The sequence below is a fragment of the Atractosteus spatula genome, chromosome 5, assembly GCF_055471065.1.
Source record: "Atractosteus spatula isolate fAtrSpa1 chromosome 5, fAtrSpa1.hap1, whole genome shotgun sequence".
Lineage (NCBI taxonomy): Eukaryota > Metazoa > Chordata > Actinopteri > Semionotiformes > Lepisosteidae > Atractosteus > Atractosteus spatula.
Window position 1 is genome coordinate 14,496,378 of NC_142710.1, and position 24,498 is coordinate 14,520,875.

General features: G+C 40.8%; 1 protein-coding gene and 1 non-coding gene across 2 annotated transcripts in view; both read left to right on the top strand.

The window, feature by feature from the left end:
* The window catches only part of LOC148834537 (baculoviral IAP repeat-containing protein 1-like), a 62,603-nt gene that overhangs the window by 2,497 nt on the left and 35,608 nt on the right, over positions 1-24,498 (top strand). Inside the window, exon 3 of the mRNA XM_088915762.1 lies at positions 23,930-23,996. Coding sequence (XP_088771888.1) covers positions 23,930-23,996 — 67 coding nt within the window. The remainder of the gene's footprint in view (positions 1-23,929; positions 23,997-24,498) is intronic.
* Positions 273-379, top strand: LOC148834539 (U6 spliceosomal RNA). The gene has a single exon (XR_016091154.1). It is a non-coding gene; the product is annotated as a U6 spliceosomal RNA (small nuclear RNA).

The following is a 24,498-nucleotide window of genomic DNA, read 5'->3' on the forward strand; positions in this document are numbered from 1 at the left end:
GCAGTTAATGGCTCAGTCTCTGTGCTGCGCAGACATCTCCCAGAGTTCTCTGCTGCCTCCGTGGAAAAAAAAGTTTTTTAAAAGGTTCTGAATGGGGAGAATATCATCTCTAAATTGTGGCCTGCTTAAGATAGACTTGTTTAAACATAATACTGATGATACATGTTGATGTGTAAGAATAATCATGATTTCTTAGCTACAGCTACCACCATGACTGGAGCACATATCTCATGTGCCCTGCCATAAATACCGCCCGCGCAGAAGGATATATTGTGCTCGCTTCGGCAGCACATATACTAAAATTGGAACGATACAGAGAAGATTAGCATGGCCCCTGCGCAAGGATGACACGCAAATTCGTGAAGCGTTCCATATTTTGGTCCTCGTGTCTTTTATAAAAGACACGCTGGGACTGTTATTGAGGCTAGAGATGTGTTTGAGGGGCATCGGTGTGAAGCTGTGTACAGGACGGTTTTCTCTGCTGACAGGAGAAATCTGCAGCAGCTCCTTTCACTCAGTAGATGTAAATCCACTTTAAACACCTGGTAAAATACTGGAAAGTTGCAAAAGGAGTTGAAGTTCTGTTTGTAAAATGAGACTATCTTTATGATCCAGGTGGCCATGAAGTCTAATAGTAGGCTGGGCAAACGATTTTTAAAATTTAAAAAGAAATAAAAAATGAGATATGATGTGTTCCGGCTTAACTTAGACATTGCATGACTTTAAAACCTATAAAAACAGGTTTCGAGAGTTAAAAACAACTTTTTATGCGCGAAAAATTGATGATTTTTCTTCCTTGTGATCAGCTCAGAATCTTTGTGTACGCTGTAAGGTTTTTACTTCTTAATTAAACGTTTAAAATACACGAATTTTATAAAGACACCACACGTTACAAAGAGAAAAAATCCCATTGTTTTCTCTTCCTGTTGTGTGAAACTAATCAGCAGGTCTTTTTTTCCCCAATCAGAGGCTCTGAAAACAGCGTACCGCCCACTGCGCTCCGTCAGAGAGGGGCGCAGCACCGAGAGAGGGAGGAGGCGCGGAGCTCAGCAGTACAGAACGAACGTTCTGCTGCCTGGAGCGCTTATGGCAGCGATCGCGTCTGCATTTAGAACTTAGTTTTTAAAATCAATCAAGCAATATGAAGCATCTCCTTTTACTTCTAAGTCCTTTACTTATCATTAAACAAACAACTTTTCAACAAATTAGACGTATCACTTTATAACCGTTAGCATCTTATTGTACTTCCTAATTATATTACACGTGGAAAATAATACGTTTTTAATAATCTTTAATGATTTATACATTTTGGAAAGGTTTCATCTATACAAAACAGTGTTAGTATAAATTATAAATATAATAATTTTCATACATAATATAAGGTATAAATGACAAATATAGTAATAATAAAACTGTGTTGGAATTGTTGCACTTTTTTCCATGTCTTGTAAAACGTAATCATTTACAAGACTTTGGTCAAATGTGCATTTGATCTGACAAAATAAAAATATAAACAAATGAAAGTAAACAAAGTTAATTATGAAATAAAATGTGGCACTAGTAAAATAAATCAAACTAAAGTTCTAAAATAATGAGAAATAAAATTAGAAATATACTGAAAAATGCTCCTTTTCCCATCGGCACTGAGATGAAGCCCATCAGCAGCAAAGGCCTGAGCAACGGGCTGCTTATTCTTCAGAAGCACTCTTGCTCCCGAGGAACTGCACATGGTCCATCTGAGAAGGGAGCTGTGAAAGAGCCCGGTTGGCTTCTTTCACCGCTCCAGCCGTAAATGAGTCATCACAGAGCCGTGGCAAAATTGAGCAAATGGCAAAATGTACCTTACAAGGAGATGCTCTCCTTACTGCTACAATCAGTTCTTTCATACAGTGCCTTGCGAAAGTATTCGGCCCCCTTGAACTTTTCAACCTTTTGCCACATTTCAGGCTTCAAACATAAAGATATAATTTTTTTATTTTATGTGAAGAATCACCAACAAGTGGGACACATTTGTGAAGTGGAACGCAATCTATTGGATTTTTGAAACTTTTTTAACTAATAAAAAAATGAAAAGTGGGGCGTGCAAAATTATTCGGCCCCCTTGCGTTAATACTTTGTAGAGCCACCTTTTGCTGCGATTACAGCTGCAAGTCGCTTGGGGTATGTCTCTATCAGTTTTGCACATCGAGAGACTGAAATTCTTGCCCATTCTTCCTTGCAAAACAGCTCGAGCTCAGTGAGGTTGGATGGAGAGCGTTTGTGACAGCAGTTTTCAGCTCTTTCCACAGATTCTCGATTGGATTCAGGTCTGGACTTTGACTTGGCCATTCAAACACCTGGATACGTTTATTTGTGAACCATTCCTTTGTAGATTTTGCTGTATGTTTGGGATCATTGTCTTGTTGGAAGATAAATCTCCGTCCCAGTTTCAGGTCTTTTGCAGACTCCAACAGGTTTTCATCCAGAATGGTCCTGTATTTGGCTGCATCCATCTTCCCCTCAATTTTAACCATCTTCCCTGTCCCTGCTGAAGAAAAGCAGGCCCAAACCATGATGCTGCCACCACCATGTTTGACAGTGGGGATGGTGTGTTGAGGGTGATGAGCTGTGTTGCTTTTACGCCAAACATATCGTTTTGCATTGTGGCCAAAAAGTTCGATTTTGGTTTCATCTGACCAGAGCACCTTCTTCCACATGTTTGGGGTGTCTCCCAGGTGGCTTGTGGCAAACTTTAGACGAGACTTTTTATGGATATCTTTGAGAAATGGCTTTCTTCTTGCCACTCTTCCATAAAGGCCAGATTTGTGCAGTGTAAGACTGATTGTTGTCCTATGGACAGACTCTCCCACCTCAGCTGTAGTTCTCTGCAGTTCATCCAGAGTGATCATGGGCCTCTTGGCTGCATCTCTGATCAGTCTTCTCCTTGTCTGAGCTGAAAGTTTAGAGGGACGGCCAGGTCTTGGTAGATTTGCAGTGGTCTGATACTCCTTCCATTTCAAGATGATCGCTTGCACAGTGCTCCTTGGGATGTTTGAAGCTTGGGAAATCTTTTTGTATCCAAATCCGGCTTTAAACTTCTCCACAACAGTATTACGGACCTGCCTGGTGTGTTCCTTGGTCTTCATGATGCTCTCTGCGCTTTCAACAGAACCTTGAGACTATCACAGAGCAGGTGCATTTATACAGAGACTTGATTACACACAGGTGGATTCTATTTATCACCATCAGTCATTTAGGACAACATTGGATCATTCAGAGATCCTCGCTGAACTTCTGGAGTGAGTTTGCTGCACTGAAAGTAAAGGGGCCGAATAATTTTGCACGCCCCACTTTTCATTTTTTTATTAGTTAAAAAAGTTTCAAAAATCCAATAGATTTCGTTCCACTTCACAATTGTGTCCCACTTGTTGGTGATTCTTCACATAAAATAAAAAATTTATATCTTTATGTTTGAAGCCTGAAATGTGGCAAAAGGTTGAAAAGTTCAAGGGGGCCGAATACTTTCGCAAGGCACTGTAGCTCTAAGGATGTCATAGTGGGAGTCACCCTGAGCTATGTTATTTGTCCCTATGTGAACGATCAGTAATATATACTCTGTCAGGGCCTGGAGGTGGTACAGGTGCTGGTGGGCACTGCGCTGCAGTGTTGTGCCAGGGTGCAGCCACACCTGCTCTGCTGGCATCAGTTTTTCCAGGCCCCTCAACATAGTCGCCGAGGACATACACTTTCTTTGGACCTGATGGGGGGGGAAAAAGGCATTATCACAGCTACATCATAAAATAATCTTAAAAGTATATAAACTATAACTGAACAGCAAACATATTCAATAAATAACAATGAACAATGAATAACAATGTAAATGTTAAAATTTATAACTAACGAGTAACTATATACAGTGCTGGAAACCAGCTATCAGAAGGCACGGGGAAGTTACATCAGCAGTTATGTACAGTATAGAGGATTAATTTCACGTTGCTGGCTCCAGGGATCAGCCTTTTGACCTCCCTGGCGCATCAGCATCCATAATCCTTATGTTTTCAAATTAATGTACTCCCTAGGTATCTACAAATACAGATATCTTAAGATGCTGGCTCCAGGGATCAGCTTTTCACCAGCCTCCCTGGTGCATCAGCATCGGCTACAAGATGTTTCCTATTCGTATTCCTCAAAATTATCTGCATCTGACACACAGTGTAACATTAGCAATAGCTTGGAACTTAAGAAACCTAAGCAACAATGCTCACCTCATTATTCATGTAATCATCTAACAATGGATACTCAATTATGCCACTAACTTCATCGTCACCCTCCTCTACATAATCCACAACAAACAAGTCTCCTGTTCTATTTACATTTACTACCCTGCCTGGCCACCAACATTCACTCCCATCTTCACTACTCACAAACATGTGCTCTACTTTCTTGCCTACAAAGTCCTCTGCACTAACAGGAAGCAATTCTAAATAACTATCCATATAATCTTTCCACAAATCAAACCACCACATTTTTCTAAATCCATCATTTTATTTTAAAAATATACTCCTGGCCATCTAGTCTAATTTCAGCAGCTGTGCCCTTGTACCACACCTTCCTACCTTTCTCATCAAAAGCATGTCTAACTCTCTTTCCTAACAAGTGTTCTGGTTTAATTAACATAGGAATTCTTAATCTTTCCATACCAACTTTTTCTACCTAGATCTCCAGCCTTAAAATGCTGCTTAACAGCCTCCTTTAAAAACTCTGCCTTTTCTTCAACAATATGTTCTGATGGTGCCAAACAATCTTTGTCTTCTCTAGATGTACCTGGGATTTCCTCTGGCCTGCAGACAACACTTTTTAATTTAGCAATCAGCTGTTCTAGACTAAGCCTTTTCCCGTCCTTTGAAAAATTGAAAACCCCTTTTTCATTTTTCATTCCTATCACAAATCTCCTAAACTTCAACTGTGTTGTAACAGCAGGAAGCTTCTTGTCCTCATCTAAATTCCTCAGTTGCTCATCCATTTCTTCCTCGCTGTTCCAAAGTCCCCCATACTTTCCTATCTCTACCGCTAGTACTTCCTTTGTCCTTATATCTCTTGTTTCCTTTTCTATCTTTTTTTCCTTCTCTCTAAGTGTCTGCAACCTGGCATCTCTTATCCTAGCCATCCTCTCACAAAACATAGCCCTCTGCTCTTTAACTGATTCTCTAGCTTGAGATAACTTCTGCCTTCTTTTCAGAATCTAGTTTTTCAAGCCACTGCCAAGACCTGTCCTCCTTGAACGTAATTATACCCTCGACAGCTAATGCTGTTGCTCTGGCCTTAACTTTAAGTAAATTATCAAAGATTCCAAAATCCCTCTCGCAGCTTACATTCGTCTTGGGTTCTGATTCAAGCTTTTCAAACATCTCCTCTGAAACGTCATCATACCTGCCATATTCAAAATGATCTGCTACCATCCTACAACACACCTTTACAGAACTAGCAAGGATCAGTTCCACAGCCTGTCTAGTCATGTCCTCAAATTCAGGGCTCCTCTGTTCTGTTAGCTTCTGCAGAGCAGGTCCAGAATGTACCTCTGTCGATAAACAAGCATACCTCATCTTTGACTAATTTACTGCTATCAGCCTGCTATTCTTTCAGTTTGCACACTAGCTCCCTGTATCTTGCATTCATTTTTAAAACATGCTCTTTTTTTCCCCAGAGCTTTCCACAAAGGCTCTGTCACTAATTTACAAATAATTCCCAGTGCTCTGCATCCTGCAATAAACTGACCTACACAAATCCTCAAACACTGCTTCTATTAATTTATTTTCATTACGTATATCATGCATGAATTCCAGCAATTCAGCATGCAAAAAATAAACTCCAGCTGCATTGTGGAACATTGCATTAATTCGGTTTCCTTTAAAGTGAACCAGAGGGACATGATCAGATTTGCCCTGACTCAACGAAAGATCTAAACTGCACAGATTTGCCACTTTTCTCAAACCCTCTTTCATGGACGGCTTTGCACACTGATCTAATCAATCTAACTGTACCACTCTCTCCTACTGTTCTATGCATCCAGTCTAAACTAACACTGCCCACCTTTTCACCACCAAAAATCATTCTTTCCCGGACAGAAAGTGTAACATTTGCCTGATGTGCCAAGCCATCAATTAAATGTAATCCACAGAACAACTCATTGATAACTCCGATCCTAGCCTTGTCTGTTTCACTGAGGTCATCAAATCCATCTACTATTTCAGGCAAGATATCAGTTCTGTACTGAACCAGAATTTCATTAAATTGTTTTTCTGTACTTGCCCTGTCGCCAATTAGATTTGTAATTTTGCAGAAAATTTCCTTCTCAGAACGTGTTGCATCCGAATCCTTGCTTCCACTGTTAACAAAATCTTTCACCATCTCTCTAACTGTGTCAAATATGCACTGAGCTGAACCCGATGCCTGCTCTCTGAGTCCTAAATGCATTCTGCTACCATCCTGGAAAGAAATCCTTGCAGTTCCATATTTATGGCCATATTTAGTGGTCCCATCTGTGGCAAGGGTTAAATTACTTTCTTGCAACAGTTTTTCTTTCAGATGTTGCAAAGAAACTTGCCTTGCTTCTAACACAAGATATTTACAAAAACTTTCCCCTGGTAATCTGTCTACCTGAATACCTACCAATTTATCCAAAACTAGTCTGACTATCTGAGAAGCCTTTCGTGCACTAACGCCCATGTTTGCTACTAAATCCATAGAAGCCTCTCTTACAGCATCACTATACTTGCCTTTTTCATACATGCTAATATTGTGACTCCCTATCCTGTCTATCTCTGTTTTCAAGCCTTCGTATTCTCCCTGCCTGAACTGTACCTGCTCATTCAGGTCCCTCACCCTATGTGCTAAATCTGCTTCAGAATCACATTTCCTTTTTTAATACGCAACCTTATGCGATTCCTTTTTTTTGTGTATCTAAGCTTTTCCCAACTTCTTGCAATTCATCAATACTCTTCTCTAGCTGTGCCTTTTCCTTCTCTGACTCACTTTTCTCCTGTTCATTCAAAATGACTGCCTACTCACACTCCACAACTTTTTGCTCAAGTGTCCGAATTTTACTATCCCTGCGTCTAAGCCTTTTATTCACATTCCTAACACTTCCATGTCCTAACTTCATTTGCCTTGCTTAATTTATTTGAGAGAGCTTTAATTTCAGTTTCAGCCTTATAGAGCATAAGTCCTCTTTTTTTCTTGTCTAACCTAGCTCTTTCATCATCTAGTTTCCTGCATTCTTCCATTAATCTATGCACATTTTTAAACTGTGCTCCTAATTCACTACTACCTCATTAGTGCACTTTACGGCACTTAATTCACTCGTTCCTGATCTTACATCACAAGCAGAGCTAGTGCTCGCTGTTTGCTGTGCGTCTTCTGCAGCTGAAATTTCACTGCTCTCCTTTCTTACTAGGGCCAGAGCAAAGATCTGGTGGTCAAAATCTTCCCTTCCGCTTTTTCTTAAGCGGGATTTCTTATTAATGATCCTCTGTACATACAAACTAATCACTTGCTGAAAATATATTCTTTTTCCTGTTCATTTCTTAGACCTAGGTCAAAATTGTGATTTAAAATATCAAAAAGTGTCTGTTTCCTATTTGATATTTTGGCTCTGGAAAATTTGTAGATCTCCATCATCGCTCTGTTCGTCAAGATTTTAACATCTAGTTTTTGTATTCGTTCAGATTTTAGCTCTACATCTGTCCCTAATTCCTCGAAGGAGCTACTGATGTATTGCTTCCCCTTACCACCAGGGCACACAAGCGTTTTCTCTGGATTCATTTTTTTCTTTCTCAGGGTCTCTCTCATTCGCTTCGCTGCGGCTCGGCACCAGAACGGTTAAAGATGGTGTCAAGTCAGGCACCCAGAGTTGGGGGGGGCGTTTTCCCGCCTCCATAACTAAAATGCCAAATAGGATTGGCTTAAGCAACATACACAGTCGTTTAGCTGACAGTTTGAGGTAGCCTATTGTGTAGATTTCGCTTTGTTGCTGATAGGTTAAGCTTTCGAATCTCGGCCCCAAAGTCATGTGACTGATTTTTCGCCCTGTTTCATTTGTTAAACGCAATGATCACAAGCACCACCATGGTAACTGGGATGTGTAGTTTAATTCAGTTTGAGTTATAACTGTACGTACTGTCTTCGTATTTGGCCAGGGCTTTAAAGAGAGGGCGTGCCAAAAATTTTCGGTGCCGTCGTCTCCGCTTTAAAGGTACCCCTGTTGTGGAAGAATTCGATCTCGGGACGTTTGCCCAGCGATAGTGTTTGCTGAGCACGTCCTGAGTGCCCTCCTCAGGGCCTCAGTCACAGCTCCTTGGACAGGGGGTGTCTGAGGTGATATTTACCCACAGGCAGGCTAAGAGGCAGGTAAACACAATGATCAAAGGGGGTCATAACTCAGAAATGCAACAGTGAAGTGTCCCAATTCCAAACGTACATGAGTGACTTTGTCTCTCTTACCTTAGTGTCAGAATATTAAGATGTTTTGGTAATGAGGAATGAGGGACAAAGCAAATCAGCAGAAGGTGTGCTATTTTGGTGACTGTAAATCCTCACGTGCCATGTTCAGAGGGTCACATTTAAAAAATAATAATGAAATTTCTTGTACTTCAGGATTTTTAGAGTGTTACATTGTCTCACACCTCGGTGTCAGAATTGAGGCGTTTTCACAACCAGGAGGGAGGGTCACAGCAAAAGAAAGTGTGATCACCCTTTGCTCGTCCTCGGTTGACCATATGTTCTCATATTCCATGTTCCAAATGTGCCGTTTAAAAATGCATTTTATAAGAAATCTTAATATAGCAAGATTTTGACTCTAATGAAAGGTCGTGGTAAATATGCTGGTGAATTCATGTTTTGCCTTTGTCTTATTTACTCATTGTCTAACATACCATTTTGTGTTGATTTTTTTAAAATTGGTTTGATTTTCTGAAGTATTTCCAAATTGCACTTTGTATGACAGTCACTTTTAGATATTCCCTTTTACCGAGAATGTCTACAGTATTGCATGTGGATTAGTGCATTTAAAAATGACTGTAGAGAGCCATCTACAGGCGAAAGGCGACATAACATCCTCCTTATTAGCTGTAGTAGTGTCCTTGTTGATGTCAAATCAAAGTTTATTTATTAAATACTCAACAATACAGCGTGCAGCAGTAGTTGCTGGCAGTGAAAGTCTTTTCTGCGAGCTCACAAGAATCGCAAAAGTAAGGTTATGTAATGGATAATGTAATAGAAATTGAATACAACTCAATATGAATAGAGCTGCTACGTGTCCATGGTGTGTGCAATATATTATGTCCAAGTAGTGCAGTATGATGAATACAATGAAAACTGTGTCCATATAGCCATTACAGGTGATTTGCTAAAGGAGCTGCACGTTGGCTGTTTAGCAGTCTTATTGCCTGGAGGTAGAAGCTGTTGTGTAATCTGTTGGACTTTGACCGAATGCTTCAGTACTGTTTACCGGACGGTAGGAGGGAAAACAGTTTGACTGGGATGACTGGGGTCCTTGAGAATGGACTTGGCCTTCTTCAGGCATCTAGCTGAGTAGATATCCTGGATGCTTGGTAGCTCACAGCTGGTGATAAGCTGCGCAGACTTCACCACCCTCTGCAGTACTTTGTGATCCCGGGCGGAGCAGTTCCCATACCAGGCAGTGATGCAGCTAGTCAGGATGCTCTCAATAGTGCACCTGTAGAAGTTGGCCTGGATATGTGACAGCATGCCAAATGTCTTCAGCCTACGGCGAACGAATAGGCACTGCCGTGCTGTTTTGACCATGGTGTTGGTGTGGTGGGTCCAGGTTAAGTCCTTTTCCTTGTGTCCTCGTTTCCTTGAATACATTCTCTGAATTGACCTATTTCATTCACAAAGTCCACCTCCAAATCATCCGCATATTTCTTTTGGAGATTAGTGGCTGATGTGCGCAGCTCATGTTAGGAGATGCAGGAAATGTCAAAAACCCGAATGCCTGCTGAATGTCCTTGTAGGAGTGGTACCTCCTGTGCATTTCGGCAACGAGTCGGTCTATGACAGTGAAAACAGGAATTCTGAACTTCTCTCGGCCTGATTGCTCACACTCTGATTGCTCTGCGGCTTCATCTGCTTGTTTTTTCCTTTTTCTCTGCCTCTGTATCCACCTTGTAATGTTGGGGACATGTTTTTTACCTCTCTCTCAAAGTTGTCGAGTTCATCACGTAGACCTGCCGCTCAATAGGTTTCAGAGAGCTTGAGATGGGTTTTCATATTTTCCATTTTAATAAAATTAGTTTTTTGTTAAATACGCAGCCTATGTACTTGGCTACAGTAAGTTGATATAACTCACGCTAATACTTGAGTGTTCAGACTCCTATCGAGCTTTCAGAGACACAGCTTAGTGCCACATTCGCCAACAGAACAAATGATCAAAAATCCAGTATTCTGTCGTGGCTGAAAGGAATAGACACCAGGAGTACTGACACCGGCTCCTATAGATCATGCACACCTGTTGAGAATGAGGAGGCTTGCACAGTACATCGGCCTCTAGGGTTTTACCATATTTAAACATCAAAAAAAGAGGATACCCTGAGGAACTTTCCTATTGCCTTATCTGAGAAGGGGATCGGGATGGAGAGGGTTTTCAAAATATCCCCCGTTTTATGTTCATTATATTGTAACTGTGATGAGGTTTAACTGTGTGAAATGCATAAGTCCCCTCCGCTGCAATAACAGCATCCTCTGTTTCTTTTGACATTTTTAATCTGCACAGTAACGTTCTCTGAAGCGGTTACCTAGTCTCCTGTTTCTCCAATGTAGATGGCTGGGCATTTACTGCAAGAGATACAGTAAATAAGGTTGCTGGAGGTACAAGATGCCCTCTGGGTGATGCGGAATTGTCCAGAGGGGCCTTGAATGAGTGTGGTGTTGGATGTGTACTTGCAGGTGATACAGCGAGCTCTGTTGCAGGGGAAAGTGCCTGGTGTGGATGGTTGTTGAGGGCGGTCAAGGGAGCTGTGAACAAGGAGGTTACGCAGATTAGGTGGTCGGTGATATGAGATGATGGGGCGGTCAGAAAAGAGGGCCCCAGTGGAGGGATCATCCTGTAGGATTGTTGTGTATCTTAATAAAGAGCCGTTCTTATATTATTTTAACTATTTTATTAACTACACAAATCACGCCCTTACACCATATATTCCCGCCTTCTACTCTCTCGTTCTGTTGTCTCGAGATGTCTACTCACTATACTGCATCCCTTCCTTTGTTATTGAAGTTTCTTTTCCTGATGGGAACCATCTTTCTTTCTACACACTCGTGCATAATGTCTACACTGTAAGAAAACAGGACATCTTGCTGTTCGCGCTCCGCATTCATCTGCTTTGTGCGCTGTTAGTCCGCACCTGTAACATTTAATGTCAGCCGTCCCCTGTTCTTCTATATCTCTAGCTTGACTGTGTCCGGCTGCTCGGCTTTTGTTTGTGAAGTTTGAGCGAGTGCCCCATTCAGTGTTTCTTGTGAAGTAAACTTGACTCTCTCTAGCTTTGTCACTGTGGTCAGAAAGCATTTTTGACTCGGCTTGAGCTGCTTCATGAATTCTAGCGACTGTAAGAGCTCTTTCTAAAGTCAGCACTTTCCTCCTGCAACAATTTATCACGCAGTCTCTTATGTGCACATTTTTCCACAAGTTGATCTCTTAACAAGTCAGCTTCCAATACTCCCAAGTCACACGATTTAGCCAGTTCTCTTAGTGCATTCACAAAAGCATCAACAGATTCGTCCTGAGACCGAGTTCTCTGCCTAAATGTATGCCGTTCCAAAACCACATTTCTCCACGGTGTCAAGTAAGCGTCTAAGGCAGCTACAGTCTGTTCATATGTACCTTTTTCTCCAGGGAGGTTGGCGAAAATCCTCTGCACGGGTGCCCCGATACAGTGCAGTAATGTAGCCCGTCTCACGGCATCCGGAGCTTCTGTAGATCCACTGGCGATTTCAAAACATCTGTACGACTCCATCCATATCTTGTATTCTGTATACAAATCCGGAGCAGAAAAGTTGTCGTTAATGGTCTTGGGGATAGGAAGTGTGTTAGGGTGGTAAGGAAGCACCAAAGGAATGCGGTTGTTACGGCAGGAGTTCCTGCTCAAGTTGATGGTCCGAGGGGTGTTTTTGGCTCGGGCAAGGGCCCTGTCAATCACACTACTAGGGTATCCTCTTGATGAAAAAGGAGTACATTTTTAGGCCTGAAGAAGGCTCAATGGCCAAAACGTTTTCTTCTCTTTTCAGCATGGAATAAACCAATCACTTGTACACTTTGAGGGTTTGGTTCTAGAAACTGATGTTGTCGTAGCCGAAGGAACTGTGAAAAAGGGAGAGTTTTTAGTGTTTGGGGTGAAATGAGCTATACAGGAGATAGGTATGTGAATCCTTGGGTTTGTAATAGACCGAAGTAGAGAGTCGGGGGTAGTTAATGGAGAAGTTGATGTCTAGAAACGGAAGAGTAGTGGAAGATGTTAACTATGTGAGGCACGGGTGGAAGTTGAAGTGTTCAAGCTGGTCGTTGGAGCATGTGGCAGCACTGACGCAGTCATCAATGTAATTTTTAATAGTTTTTACCAACAAAACCATGTTATTGAAAAAGGACAACCGGAGCTTTAAAAAAGATGATCGATCACAAAGTAACTTTTTATCTGATGATGCACTTCACAAATGCATCGATAAGGTACTCAATAAGCCAGCAAAACAAGACCGAAAAAGTAAAAACCAGCAAAAAATGTATATATCCCATGTTTGTACCTTATTCTGAAGCACGATATATATCCACAGAAGCCTAGACTAGCTTATCTCCAGACCTGGAGGTTATTGAATGTTATTGACTTTGTAGTAAGTGGTTGAAAATTGATAAGTGCTCTCTAGCAATGTCTAAAGGTTTTTATAGCAATTGCAATGGTTTTTGTTCTTTTCAATATTTTTATGATTTTTTTTGTGTGAAATTTCATTCCAGGTCCAGTGTTCACAAAACATGATGTAGATTTTTTTTCTAATTGATTAATTTGTCCCAGATTTTTATCCAAGCTAGTAGTCGCCTAGAACAAGGTTTTCAAATCATTCCCAGGACATTCACAGGCCTAGAATTGAAAATTCTGTCCTCTTAAGACCATTTCCACCTGCTGTTTTTTTTCATACGTTTGTCTGCTGAGTGGACACATTAAGAAATATAAGAAATTTGACTGTTCACACTCAAAGCCAAGGGGGTTAGCTTCAATTTAAGACCTGAACCAGGCAGATGTATAACAGTGTTTAAGGGGAGGAAATTCCAGGTGGAAAAAAGGTCCTTGCCACTAACAGGTTAACTCTTCGTGCCATTGGCTCTACAGGGTTAATTTCCGCCTGGAAGCAGGTACCCCTATATATCTTGCATTTTATTGGAAAACATGTATAGAACAGGCCTTGTAGAGAGTTTGAATTCAAGGTAACCCATTGGGTTTCAAGTCTGAACCATCATTACCTTTATATCCCTGACCCAGTACACACCCTAGAGTTGTAAATGCAGAAAAAAACAATGTTTTTGTTTTTTACATTTCCCATAGTCAAAATTTGAAGTTATAGCATTGGTAGAGAACTATAACTTTGTTTTTTTAAATAAAATTGACTAACAAGTAACTATAATACAGTGCTGGAAACCAGCTATCAGAAGGCCTGGGGAAGTTACATCGGCAGTTATGTATAGAGGATTAATTTCATATTGCTGGCTCCAGGGATCAGCCATTTGACCTCTCTGGCGCATTGGCATCCATAATCTGCATGTTTTCAAATTAATTTACTCCCTAGGTATCTACAAATACAGACATCTTAGAGTGCTGGCTCCAGGGATCAGCTTTTCACCAGCCTCCCTGGCACATCAGCATTGGCTACAAGATGTTTCCTATTCGTATTCCTCAAAATTATCTGCATCTGAGACACAGCATAACATTAGCAGCAGCCTGGAGCTTAAGAAACCTAAGCAACAATCCTCACCTCATTATCCATGTAATCATCTAACAATGGATACTCAATTATGCCGCTAACTTCATCACCCTCCTCTACATAATCCACAACAAACAAGTCTCCTGTTCTATTTACATTTACTACCCTGCCTGGCCACCAACATTCACTCCCATCTTCACTACTCACAAACATGTGCTCTACTTTCTTGCCTACAAAGTGCTCTGCACTAACAGGAAGCAATTCTAAATAACTATCCATACAATTTTTCCACAAAGCAAACCACCACATTTTTCTAAATCCATCATATTTTATTTTAAAAATATACTCCTGGCCACCTAGTCTCATTTCAGCACCTGTGCCCTTGTACCACACCTTCCTACCTTTCTCATCAAAAGCATGTCTAACTCTCTTTCCTAACAAGTGTTCTGGTTTAATTAACATAGGAATTCTTAATCCTTCCATACCAACCCTTTTTCTACCTAGATCTCCAGCCTTAAAATGCTGCTTAACAGCCTCCTTTAAAAACTCTGCCTTTTACGTTCTGATGGTGCCAGACAGTAATCTGTCTTCTCTAGATGTAGCTGGGATGTCCTCTGGCCTGCAGACAACACTTCTTAAGTTAACAATCAGCTGTTCTAGACTAAGCCTTTTCCCGTCCTTTGAAAAATTGAAAACTCCATTTTCATTTTTCATTCCTATCACAAATCTCCTAAACTTCAACTGCTGGAAGCAGTTCTTGTCCTCATCTAAATTCCTCAGTTGCTCATCCATTTCTTCCTCGCTATTCCAAAGTCCCCCATACTTTCCTGTCTCTACCGCTAGTACTTCCTTTGTTCTTCTTGTTTCCTTTTTTTCCTTCTTCTCTCGAAGTGTCTGCAACCTGGCATCTCTTTTCCTAGCCATCCTCTCACAAAACACAGCCCTCTGCTCTTTAACTGATTCTCTAGCTTGAGATAAAACTTCTGCCTTCTTTTCAGAATCTAGTTTTTCAAGCCACTGCCAAGACCTGTACTCCTTGAACGTAATCATACCCTCGACAGCCAATGCTGTTGCTCTGGCCTTAACTTTAAGTAAATTATCTAAGATTCCAAAATCCCTCTCACAGCTAACATCCGTCTTGGGTGCTGATTCAAGCTTTTCAAACATCTCCTCTGAAACGTCATCATACCTGCCATATTCCAAATGATCTGCTACCATCCTTCAACACACCTTTACAGAACTAGCAAGGATCAGTTCCACAGCCTGTCTAGTCATGTCCTCAAATTCAGGGCTCCTCTGTTCTGTTAGCTTCTGCAGAGCAGGTCCAGAATGTACCTCTGTCGATAAACAAGCATACCTCATCTTTGACTAATTTACTGCTATCAGCCTGCTATTCTTTCAGTTTACACACTAGCTCCCTGTATCTTGCATTCATTTCCAAAACATGCTCTTTTTTTTCCCCCCCAGAGTCTGTCACTAATTTACAAATAATTCCCAGTGCTCTGCATCCTGCAATAAACTGACCTACACAAATCCTCAAACACTGCTTCTATTAATTTATTTTTATTACGTATATCATGCATGAATTCCAGCAATTCAGCATGCAAAAAATAAACTCCAGCTGGCTTGTGGAGCATTGCATTAGTTTCCCTTCCTTTAAAGGGAACCAGAGGGACATGATCAGATTTGCCCTGACTCAACAAAAAAGATCTAAACTGCACAGATTTGCCACTTTTCTCAAACCCTCTTTCATGGATGGCTTTGCACACTGATCTAATCAATCTAACTGTACCACTCTCTCCTACTGTTCTATGCATCCAGTCTAAACTAACACTGCCCACCTTTTCACCACCAAAAATCATTCTTTCCCAGACAGAAAGTGTAACATTTGCCTGATGTGCCAAGCCATCAATTAAATGTAATCAACAGAACAACTCATTGATAACTCTGATCCTAGCCTTGTCTGTCTCACTGAGGTCATCAAATCCATCTACTATTTCAGGCAAGATATCAGTTCTGTACTGAGCCAGAATTTCATTAAATTGTTTTTCTGTACTTGCCCTGTCGCCAATTAGATTTGTAATTTTGCAGAAAATTTCCTTCTCAGAACGTGTTGCATCCGAATCCTTGCTTCCACTGTTAACAAAATCTTTCACCATCTCTCTAACTGTGCCAAATATGCACTGAGCTGAACCCGATGCCTGCTCTCTGAGTCCTAAATGCATTCTGCTACCATCCTGGAAAGAAATCCCTGCAGTTCCATATTTAGTGGTCCCATCTGTGGCAAGGGTTAAATTACTTTCTTGCAACAGTTTTTCTTTCAGATGTTGCAAAGAAACTTGCCTCGCTTCTAACATTTACAAAAACTTTCCCCTGGTAATCTATCTACCTGAATACCTACCAATTTATCCAAAACTAGTCTGACTATCTGAGAAGCCTTTCGTGCACTAATGCCCATGTTTGCTACTAAATCCATAGAAGCCTCTCTTACAGCATCACTATACTTGCCTTTTTCATACATGCTAATATTGTGACTCCCTATCCTGTCTATCTCTGTTTTCAAGCCTTTGTATTCTCCCTGCCTGAACTGTACCTGCTCATTCAGGTCCCTCACCCTATGTGCTAAATCTGCTTCAGAATCACATTTCCTTTTTTAATACACAACCTTGTGTGATTCCTTTTTTTTTGCATATCGAAGCTTTTCCAACTGTTCTTGCAATTCATCAATACTCTTCTCTAGCTGTGCCTTTTCCTTCTCTGACTCACTTTTCTCCTCTTCATTCAAAATGACTGCCTGCTCACACTCCACAACTTTTTGCTCAAGTGTCCGAATTTTACTATCCCTGCGTCTAAACCTTTTATTCACATTCCTAACACTTCCATGTCCTAACTTCATTTGCCTTGCTTAATTTATTTGAGAGAGCTTTAATTTCAGTTTCAGCCTTATAGAGCATAAGTCCTCTTTTTTTCTTGTCTAACCTAGCTCTTTCATCATCTAGTTTCCTGCATTCTTCCATTATTCTATGCACATTTTTAAACTGTGCTCCTAATTCACTACTACCTCATTAGTGCACTTTACGGCACTTAATTCACTCGTTCCTGATCTTACATCACAAGCAGAGCTAGTGCTCGCTGTTTGCTGTGCATCTTCTGCAGCTGAAATTTCACTGCTCTCCTTTCTTACTAGGGCCAGAGCAAAGATCTGGTGGTCAAAATCTTCCCTTCCGCTTTTTCTTAAGCGGGATTTCTTATTAATGATCCTCTGTACCTACAAACTAATCACTTGCTGAAAATATATTCTTTTTCCTGTTCATTTCTTAGACCTAGGTCGAAATTGTGATTTACGATATCTAAAAGCATCCGTTTCCCATTTGATTTTTTGGCTCCGGAAAATCTGTAGATCTCCATCCATGCTCTGTTCGTCAAGATTTTAACATCTAGTTTTTGGATTCGTTCAGATTTTAGCTCTACATCTGTCCCTAATTCCTCGAAGGAGCTACTGATGTATTGCTTCCCCTTACCACCAGGGCACACAAGCGTTTTCTCCGGATTCATTTTTTTTCTTTCTCAGGGTCTCTCTCATTCGCTGCAGCTCGGCACCAGAGCGGTTAAAGATGGCGCTTTCATAACTAAAAAGCCAAATATAGTGCCTTAAGCGACATAACACAGTCGTGTAGCTGACAGTTTGAGGTAGCCTATCGTGTAGATTTCACTTTGTTGCCGATAGGTTAAGCTTTCGAATCTCGGCCCCAAAGTCATGTGACTGATTATTTTTTGCCCTGTTTCATTGGTTAAACGCAATGATCACAAGCACCACCATGGTAACTGGGATGTGTAGTTTAATTCAGTTTGAGTTATAACTGTACGTACTGTCTTCGTATTTGGCCAGGGCTTTAAATAGAGGGCGTGCCAAAAATTTTCGGTGCAGTCGTCTGCTCTTTAAAGGTACCCCTGTTGTGGAAGAATTTGACCTCGGAACGTTTGCCCAGCATACTGTAAGACGCAAAAAGCAGCAGTTCCGGATGCTTGTGAATAGCAAACAAGGAAACAACAGCTTTTTACTCAAAACTATAATAGCCAAGCTTTTGTCTTGTCTGCATTGTCCAAGAGGCTCAGAAGGGATCATCTTTCAATATTTGCAGTAAAAAAAAACAGGGCTTTTTCTCATTTGCAGCATATACGCGATATGTATTTCTCATTCTCATATATTCAGGGTAACGTTTGATATAAACATCAATAACAATTTTAGAACTAATAATAGCGAAGGTCTGGATTGTATAAATAAAACAAATACTCACAAATCCAGCAGTGGATCCAGTCCTTCATCAAAGGCGTCTTCTGTAAAAGAATCCGCGCTGTCCAGACGCGAGTGTGCATCCGATTCTTCTCCCGGATCGCTCTGATATAATCCTTCGATTACCTGGGCAGCCGTCAGCTTTTTTAGCCTTTTTGGGTGCTTTGCTTGCCATTTTTAGTATTTCTTGGCAAAATCCCAAAAAGAAAAATGTTTTTTCCAGTAGGCTGTACAGGTGCATAAAATGTGCGCTGTCAAGAAGCGCGTCTGGAAAGGTGCGCTCCTTCTGGTTTGGTTTCAGACCACTCCAACTTATCATTGGGCAGCTTTAGACCCACCATAAGTTTCTAGTGGTCAAAAATTCACAGATTGACAACCTTTTCCACAAATCAGAACAGCAAAAAGACATACAAACTGTCACATTGTTTTGAAGAAGCTACAAGATTTGGCGGCACTTGAGGGATGTATCTTTTACAAAAACTTTATAGCTGGGTGGACAAGGTTGTGGATTCCTTTGCTTTTGAACAGTAAGAATAATGGGTTTTGATATCTTGGCAAGATTCAGCTTTCTACTTATGTTTTCATTGTAAAAAAAGTTGAATGGGAATGCGCAACAAGTTGATTTGTTTGAGCACATTTTGTATGGTGCGTCACCAGGGGAATTTATTTTTTTTATGTGCGTATTCCACGGTCACTTTTGGGTTTGAAATGCACTGTTTCAATTTTAGATTGTCCTTTTTCTTATGCTATATGGTTTGTAGAGTTTTGTTTTGATTTTTCTGGTAAAAATGTATGATGTTGACATGCTGTGCTGGCCGGGTGTTTTTACTGGGGTTCCTGCTAGTTCACTAATTTATTGGTTTATTGCACAATAGTGTCACAGCTGTGGAAACAAACTTTATGGTTTTGTTCTGATATTGGAGAATACTTGCATGTGAGAATTTGTGGAGTGGTTTGAAAAAAGTTATCTTGCTTAAACATTAACTTGAGGCTGGTATGCCTGGCGACCATGATCCACATTAAGAGGACCATAAGTAACATTAACTAGCAAACAGAGGACATTAGCTAGCCAATATGCTAAAGGAATAAATGACTTGTTTTTTGTTTATTTCTTGTGCCCATTTCTTTGAACTTCTCCATCGATTGTACGAGCATGGAAAAACCGTCCAATCCCTAGTTCGTTGGGCATTTCCTTTTTCGCTGGGGGAGAATTCCCACTGCCGCTGGTCTCGGTGCCTGCCAGGATATCACTTCAGCGCTTTCTGCCATTAAAATGGGGTTTCCAGTAACTCCTCGTTTTTATGTCCACGAACAGACATAATCTCCCTTGCTTCTAACTGAGCGTTTGATCATTTGTGCACCATTGTGCTACGAAGGCAGCGGTTGGTGTTAATGTTTGTTCCAGCTGTTCTAAATATTCTTGGCAAGATGATTGCAAGATAATTGACGCCCATCGGTTCCTTCATGTACCTACAAAAATAGAATAGGCCATTAGGGTTTTAATTGAGCTATTCAATTTAACCATCATTAATTTAGCAGTGTAATTACTGTACCGTGGTCAGTCATCATTCTCATATATCCTCTTCGGGTGTAAGCAGAATGCAGGGGAGTTGCTGGGTAGTAGAGAAGTGTTTTTCTAGAGGCGCAATGGGACAGCTTGGATTCCCAGGTGTTTGATACAGTGGTGTGGAAAAGTGTTTGCCCCCTTCCCGATTTATTTTTTTGCATGTTTGTTACACTGAAATGTTTCAGATCATCAAACAAATTGAAATATTAGACAAAGATAACACAAGTAAACACAAAATGCAGTTTTTAAATGAAGGTTTTTAGTATTAAGGGGGGAAAAAAAATCCAAACCTACATGGCCCTGTTTGAAAAAGTGATTGCCCCCTAAACCTAATAACTGGTTGGGCCACCCTTAGCAGCAACAACTGCAATCAAGCGTTTGCAATAACTGGCAATGAGTCTTTTACAGCGCTGTGGAGGAATTTTGGCCCACTCATCTTTGCAGAATTGTAATTCAGCCACATTGGAGGGTTTTCGAGCCTTAACCGCTTTTTTAAGGTCATGCCACAACATCTCAAACGGATTCAGGTCAGGACTTTGACTAGGCCACTCCAAAGTCTTCATTTTGTTTTTCTTAAGCCATTCAGAGGTGGACTTGCTGGTGTGTTTTGGATCATTGTCCTGCTGCAGAACCCAAGTGCGCTTCAGCTTGAGGTCACGAACAGATGGCCGGACATTCTCCTTCAGGATTTTTTGGTAGACAGCAGAATTCATGGTTCCATTTACCACAAGCAAGTCTTCCAGGTCCTGAAGCAGCAAAACAGCCCCAGACCATCACACTACCACCACCATATTTTACTGTTGGTATGATGTTCCTTTTCTGAAATGCTGTTAGTTTTATGCCAGATGTAATGGGACACACACCTTCCAAAAAGTTCAACTTTTGTCTCATCAGTCCACAGAGTATTTTCCCAAAAGTCTTGGGGATCATCAAGATGTTTTCTGGCAAAACTGAGACGAACCTTTGTTTTTTGCTCAGCAGTGGTTTTCGTCTTGGAACTCTGCCATGCAGGCCATTTTTGCCCAGTCTCTTTCTTATGGTGGAGTCATGAACACTGACCTTAACTGAGGCAAGTGAAGCCTGCAGTTCTTTGGATGTTGTTGTGGGGTTTTTTTGTGACCTTGGATGAGTCGTCGCTGCGCTCTTGGGGTAGTTTTGGTCGGAAGGTTCACCACTGTTCCATGTTTTCGCCATTTGTGGATAATGGCTCTCACGGTGGTTTGCTGGAGTCCCAAAGCTTTAGAAATGGCTTTATAACCTTTTCCAGACTGATAAATCTCAATTACTGTTTCTCATTTGTTCCTGAATTTGTTTGGATCGCAGCATGATGTCTAGCTTTTGAGGATCTTTTGGTCTACTTCACTTTGTCAGGCAGGTCCTATTTAAGTGATTTCTTGATTGAGAACAGGTGTGGCAGTAATCAGGCCTGGGTGTGGCTAGAGAAATTGAACTCAGCTTTCCAAAGATGTGATAAACCACAGTTGATTTATGTTTTAACAGGGGGGGCAATCACTTTTTCACACAGGGCCATGGAGGTTTGGATTTTTTTCCCTTAATAATAAAAACCTTCATTTAAAAACTGCATTTTGTGTTTACTTGTGTTATCTTTGTCTAATTTCAATTTGTTTGATGATCTGAAACATTTCAGTGTGACAAACATGCAAAAAAATAAGAAATCAGGAAGGGGGCAAACACTTTTTCACACCAATGTATTAACAAAAACTTTTCACCTGGTTATTTACCTGAATACCTACCAATTTATCCAAAACTATTCTATCTGAGAAGCCTTTCGTGCACTAACGCCCATGTTTGCTACTAAATCCATAGAAGCCTCTCTTACAGCATCACTATACTTGCCTTTTTCATACATGCTAATATTGTGACTCCCTATCCTGTCTATCTCTGTTTTCAAGCCTTCATATTCTCCCTGCCAGAACTATACCTGCTCATTCAGGTCCCTCACCCTATGTGCTAAATCTGCTTCTGTAATGCGCAGCCTTCTGTGATTCCTTTTTGTATATTTCAGCTTTTGCAACTGTTCCAGCAATTCATCAATACTCTTCTCTAGCTGTGCCTTTTCCTTCTCTTAACTCACTTGTTTCCTGTTCAAAATGACTGCCTGCTCACACTCCACAACGTTTTGTTCAAGTGTTTGAATTTTACTATCCCTGCGTTTAAGCCTTTTATTCACATTCCTAACACTTCCATGTCCTTTCATTTACCTTGCTTAGTTTTTTGAGAGCTTGAATTTCAGCTTCAGTCTTGTAAAGCATAAGTCCTTTTTCTCCGTCTCTAACCTAGCTCTTTCATCTAGTTTCCTGCATTCAAAATGTGTACTTTTTAAACTGTGCTCCTACTTCATAAACTTCCTCATTAGTGCACTTTGTCACTTAATTCACTCGTTCCTGATCTTACATCACAAGCAGAGCTAGTGCTCGCTGTTTGCTGTGCATCTTCTGCAGCTGAAATTTCACTGCTCTCCTTTCTTACTAGGGCCAGAGCAAAGATCTGGTGGTCAAAATCTTCCCTTCCGCTTTTTCTTAAGCGGGATTTCTTATTAATGATCCTCTGTACATACAAACAAATCACTTGCTGAAAATATTATTTTTCCACCTTCACTTCTGAGACCTAGATCCTAAATTGTGATTTAGGATATCAAAAAGCAATTTTTTCCTATTTGATTTTTTTGGCTCCGGAAAATCTGTAGATCTCCATCATTGCTCTGTTCGTCAAGATTTTAACATCTAGTTTTTGTATTCGTTCAGATTTTAACTCTACATCTGTCCCTAATTCCTCGAAGGAGCTACTGATGTATTGCTTCCCCTTACCACCAGGGCACACAAGCGTTTTCTCCGGATTCATTTTTTTTCTTTCTCAGGGTCTCTCTCATTCGCTGTGGCTTGGCACCAGAGCGGTTAAAGATGGCGCCTTCATAACTAAAAAGCCAAATAGTGCCTTAAGCGACATACAGTCGTGTAGCTGACAGTTTGAGGTAGCCCATCGTGTAAATTCAGGTTTGTTGCTGATAGGTTAAGCTTTTGAAACTCTGCCACAGTCATGTGACTGATTTTTTTGCCCTTTCGTTGGTTAAATGCAAGGATCTCAAGCACCACCATGTTAACTGGGATGTCGTTTTTAATTCAGTTTGAGTTATGACTGTACATACTGTCTTTGTATTTGGCCAGGGCATTTAGAGAGAGGGAGTGCCAAACATGTTTTGGTGCCATTATCTCTGCTTTAAAGGTACCCCCCTCATGGAAGAATTTGACCTCAAACGTTTGCCCAACGTTAGTATTGTTTGACAAACGAGGAAAAAATACTTGAACTTACCATTGTCAGTGTTGTATTGTTCATCTCAGAAAGCTGGTGTGGGGTTTCTCATCCCGGCATTATTGACTGTCACACAATGGCCTGAGCAAGCCCAATGTAGGTCTGTTTTTTCTCAAACTGGCTCCGCCGCAAAAGCACCCAAGCAAACAAGTGCAGTCTGTTTACAGTGCTCCCAGTCCCCCAAACCAGAAAACAAAACTAATTATTCAAATAAAGGTAAGTCCGCTATCTCGCCACCAACAACAAACTCTTGAGCTGATGAGCCAGCTTAAATAGCTTGTAAGCCCCTCCCCCTCTGGAGCAAACCATTTCTCTACTTCAGTGGTTTTTCCCCTTTCCATAAATAACCCTTGAGAACTGGGGTTACGTTTTTCCTTTTGGGGCCACCATAGGCTGACTCACCCCAGAAGTACTGACACCAAACAAACAGTGAGTAACATCCATTTTGAGAGCGCTCTCCATTCACACCACAATACTCACTCATACCTGTGTTCAAGTATTTGAATGTATATGAAATTAGGTATGTTTATGTACGTGAATGTATATGAAATTAAGTAATAGCAGTTACTAGTCAAGCCCTGAGTGTGCACCCTCAGGAACTTATCTAGCAATCACTCAATGGGAGGTGTATGAATATTGTATTTTCTGTGCTATCTGTACCCCGTGACAGACTCCTGTCACAGTGCTGTTCTGTTTTTATGCCTGTCCAGTCAGCAGAGCGCTTGGACTGGGTGAAGTTCTCACACAGCTTGCTGATTGTCTGTTGGTGTCTCTTGCAGTCAGGCCATTGTACTTAAAACCTCTAGTGTCACAGGCTCTACCAGGTTAATTTCCACGTGGAAGCAGGTACCCTTATACATCTTGCATTTTATTGGGAAAGCATGTATAGAACAGGTCTTTTAAAGAGTTTGAATTCAAAGTGTAACCCATTGGGCATCAAATCTGAACCATCAAACCTTTTATATCCCTGACCCAGTATACACCCTAGAGTGGAAAATGTCTCTTTTCCATTGTCAAATGTTGAAGTTGTAGCACTTGTAGATAATTTTAACTTTGTTCTGGCCTTCTCCAATATGTCTATAACTTTGCATAAAAATCTGAGACTTGTGAAAAATGCTAAAAAATTCTGCATGAGTTTTTAGCCAACCATGTCCAGGGGTCCCCACAACCTCTCCAAAATGTGAACCAAACGAGTTTTATGAGCAAAATTTAGTGGGGATATCGTTTTGTTATTTCAGATTGATGTTTGCATAAACATCACAATTTTCAGTCCCCTTTTTTTCCTTTACAATCCCATATTCTAACCCCAAGGGTTTCCATAATGCGTGTGCATGAACAACACTCATTT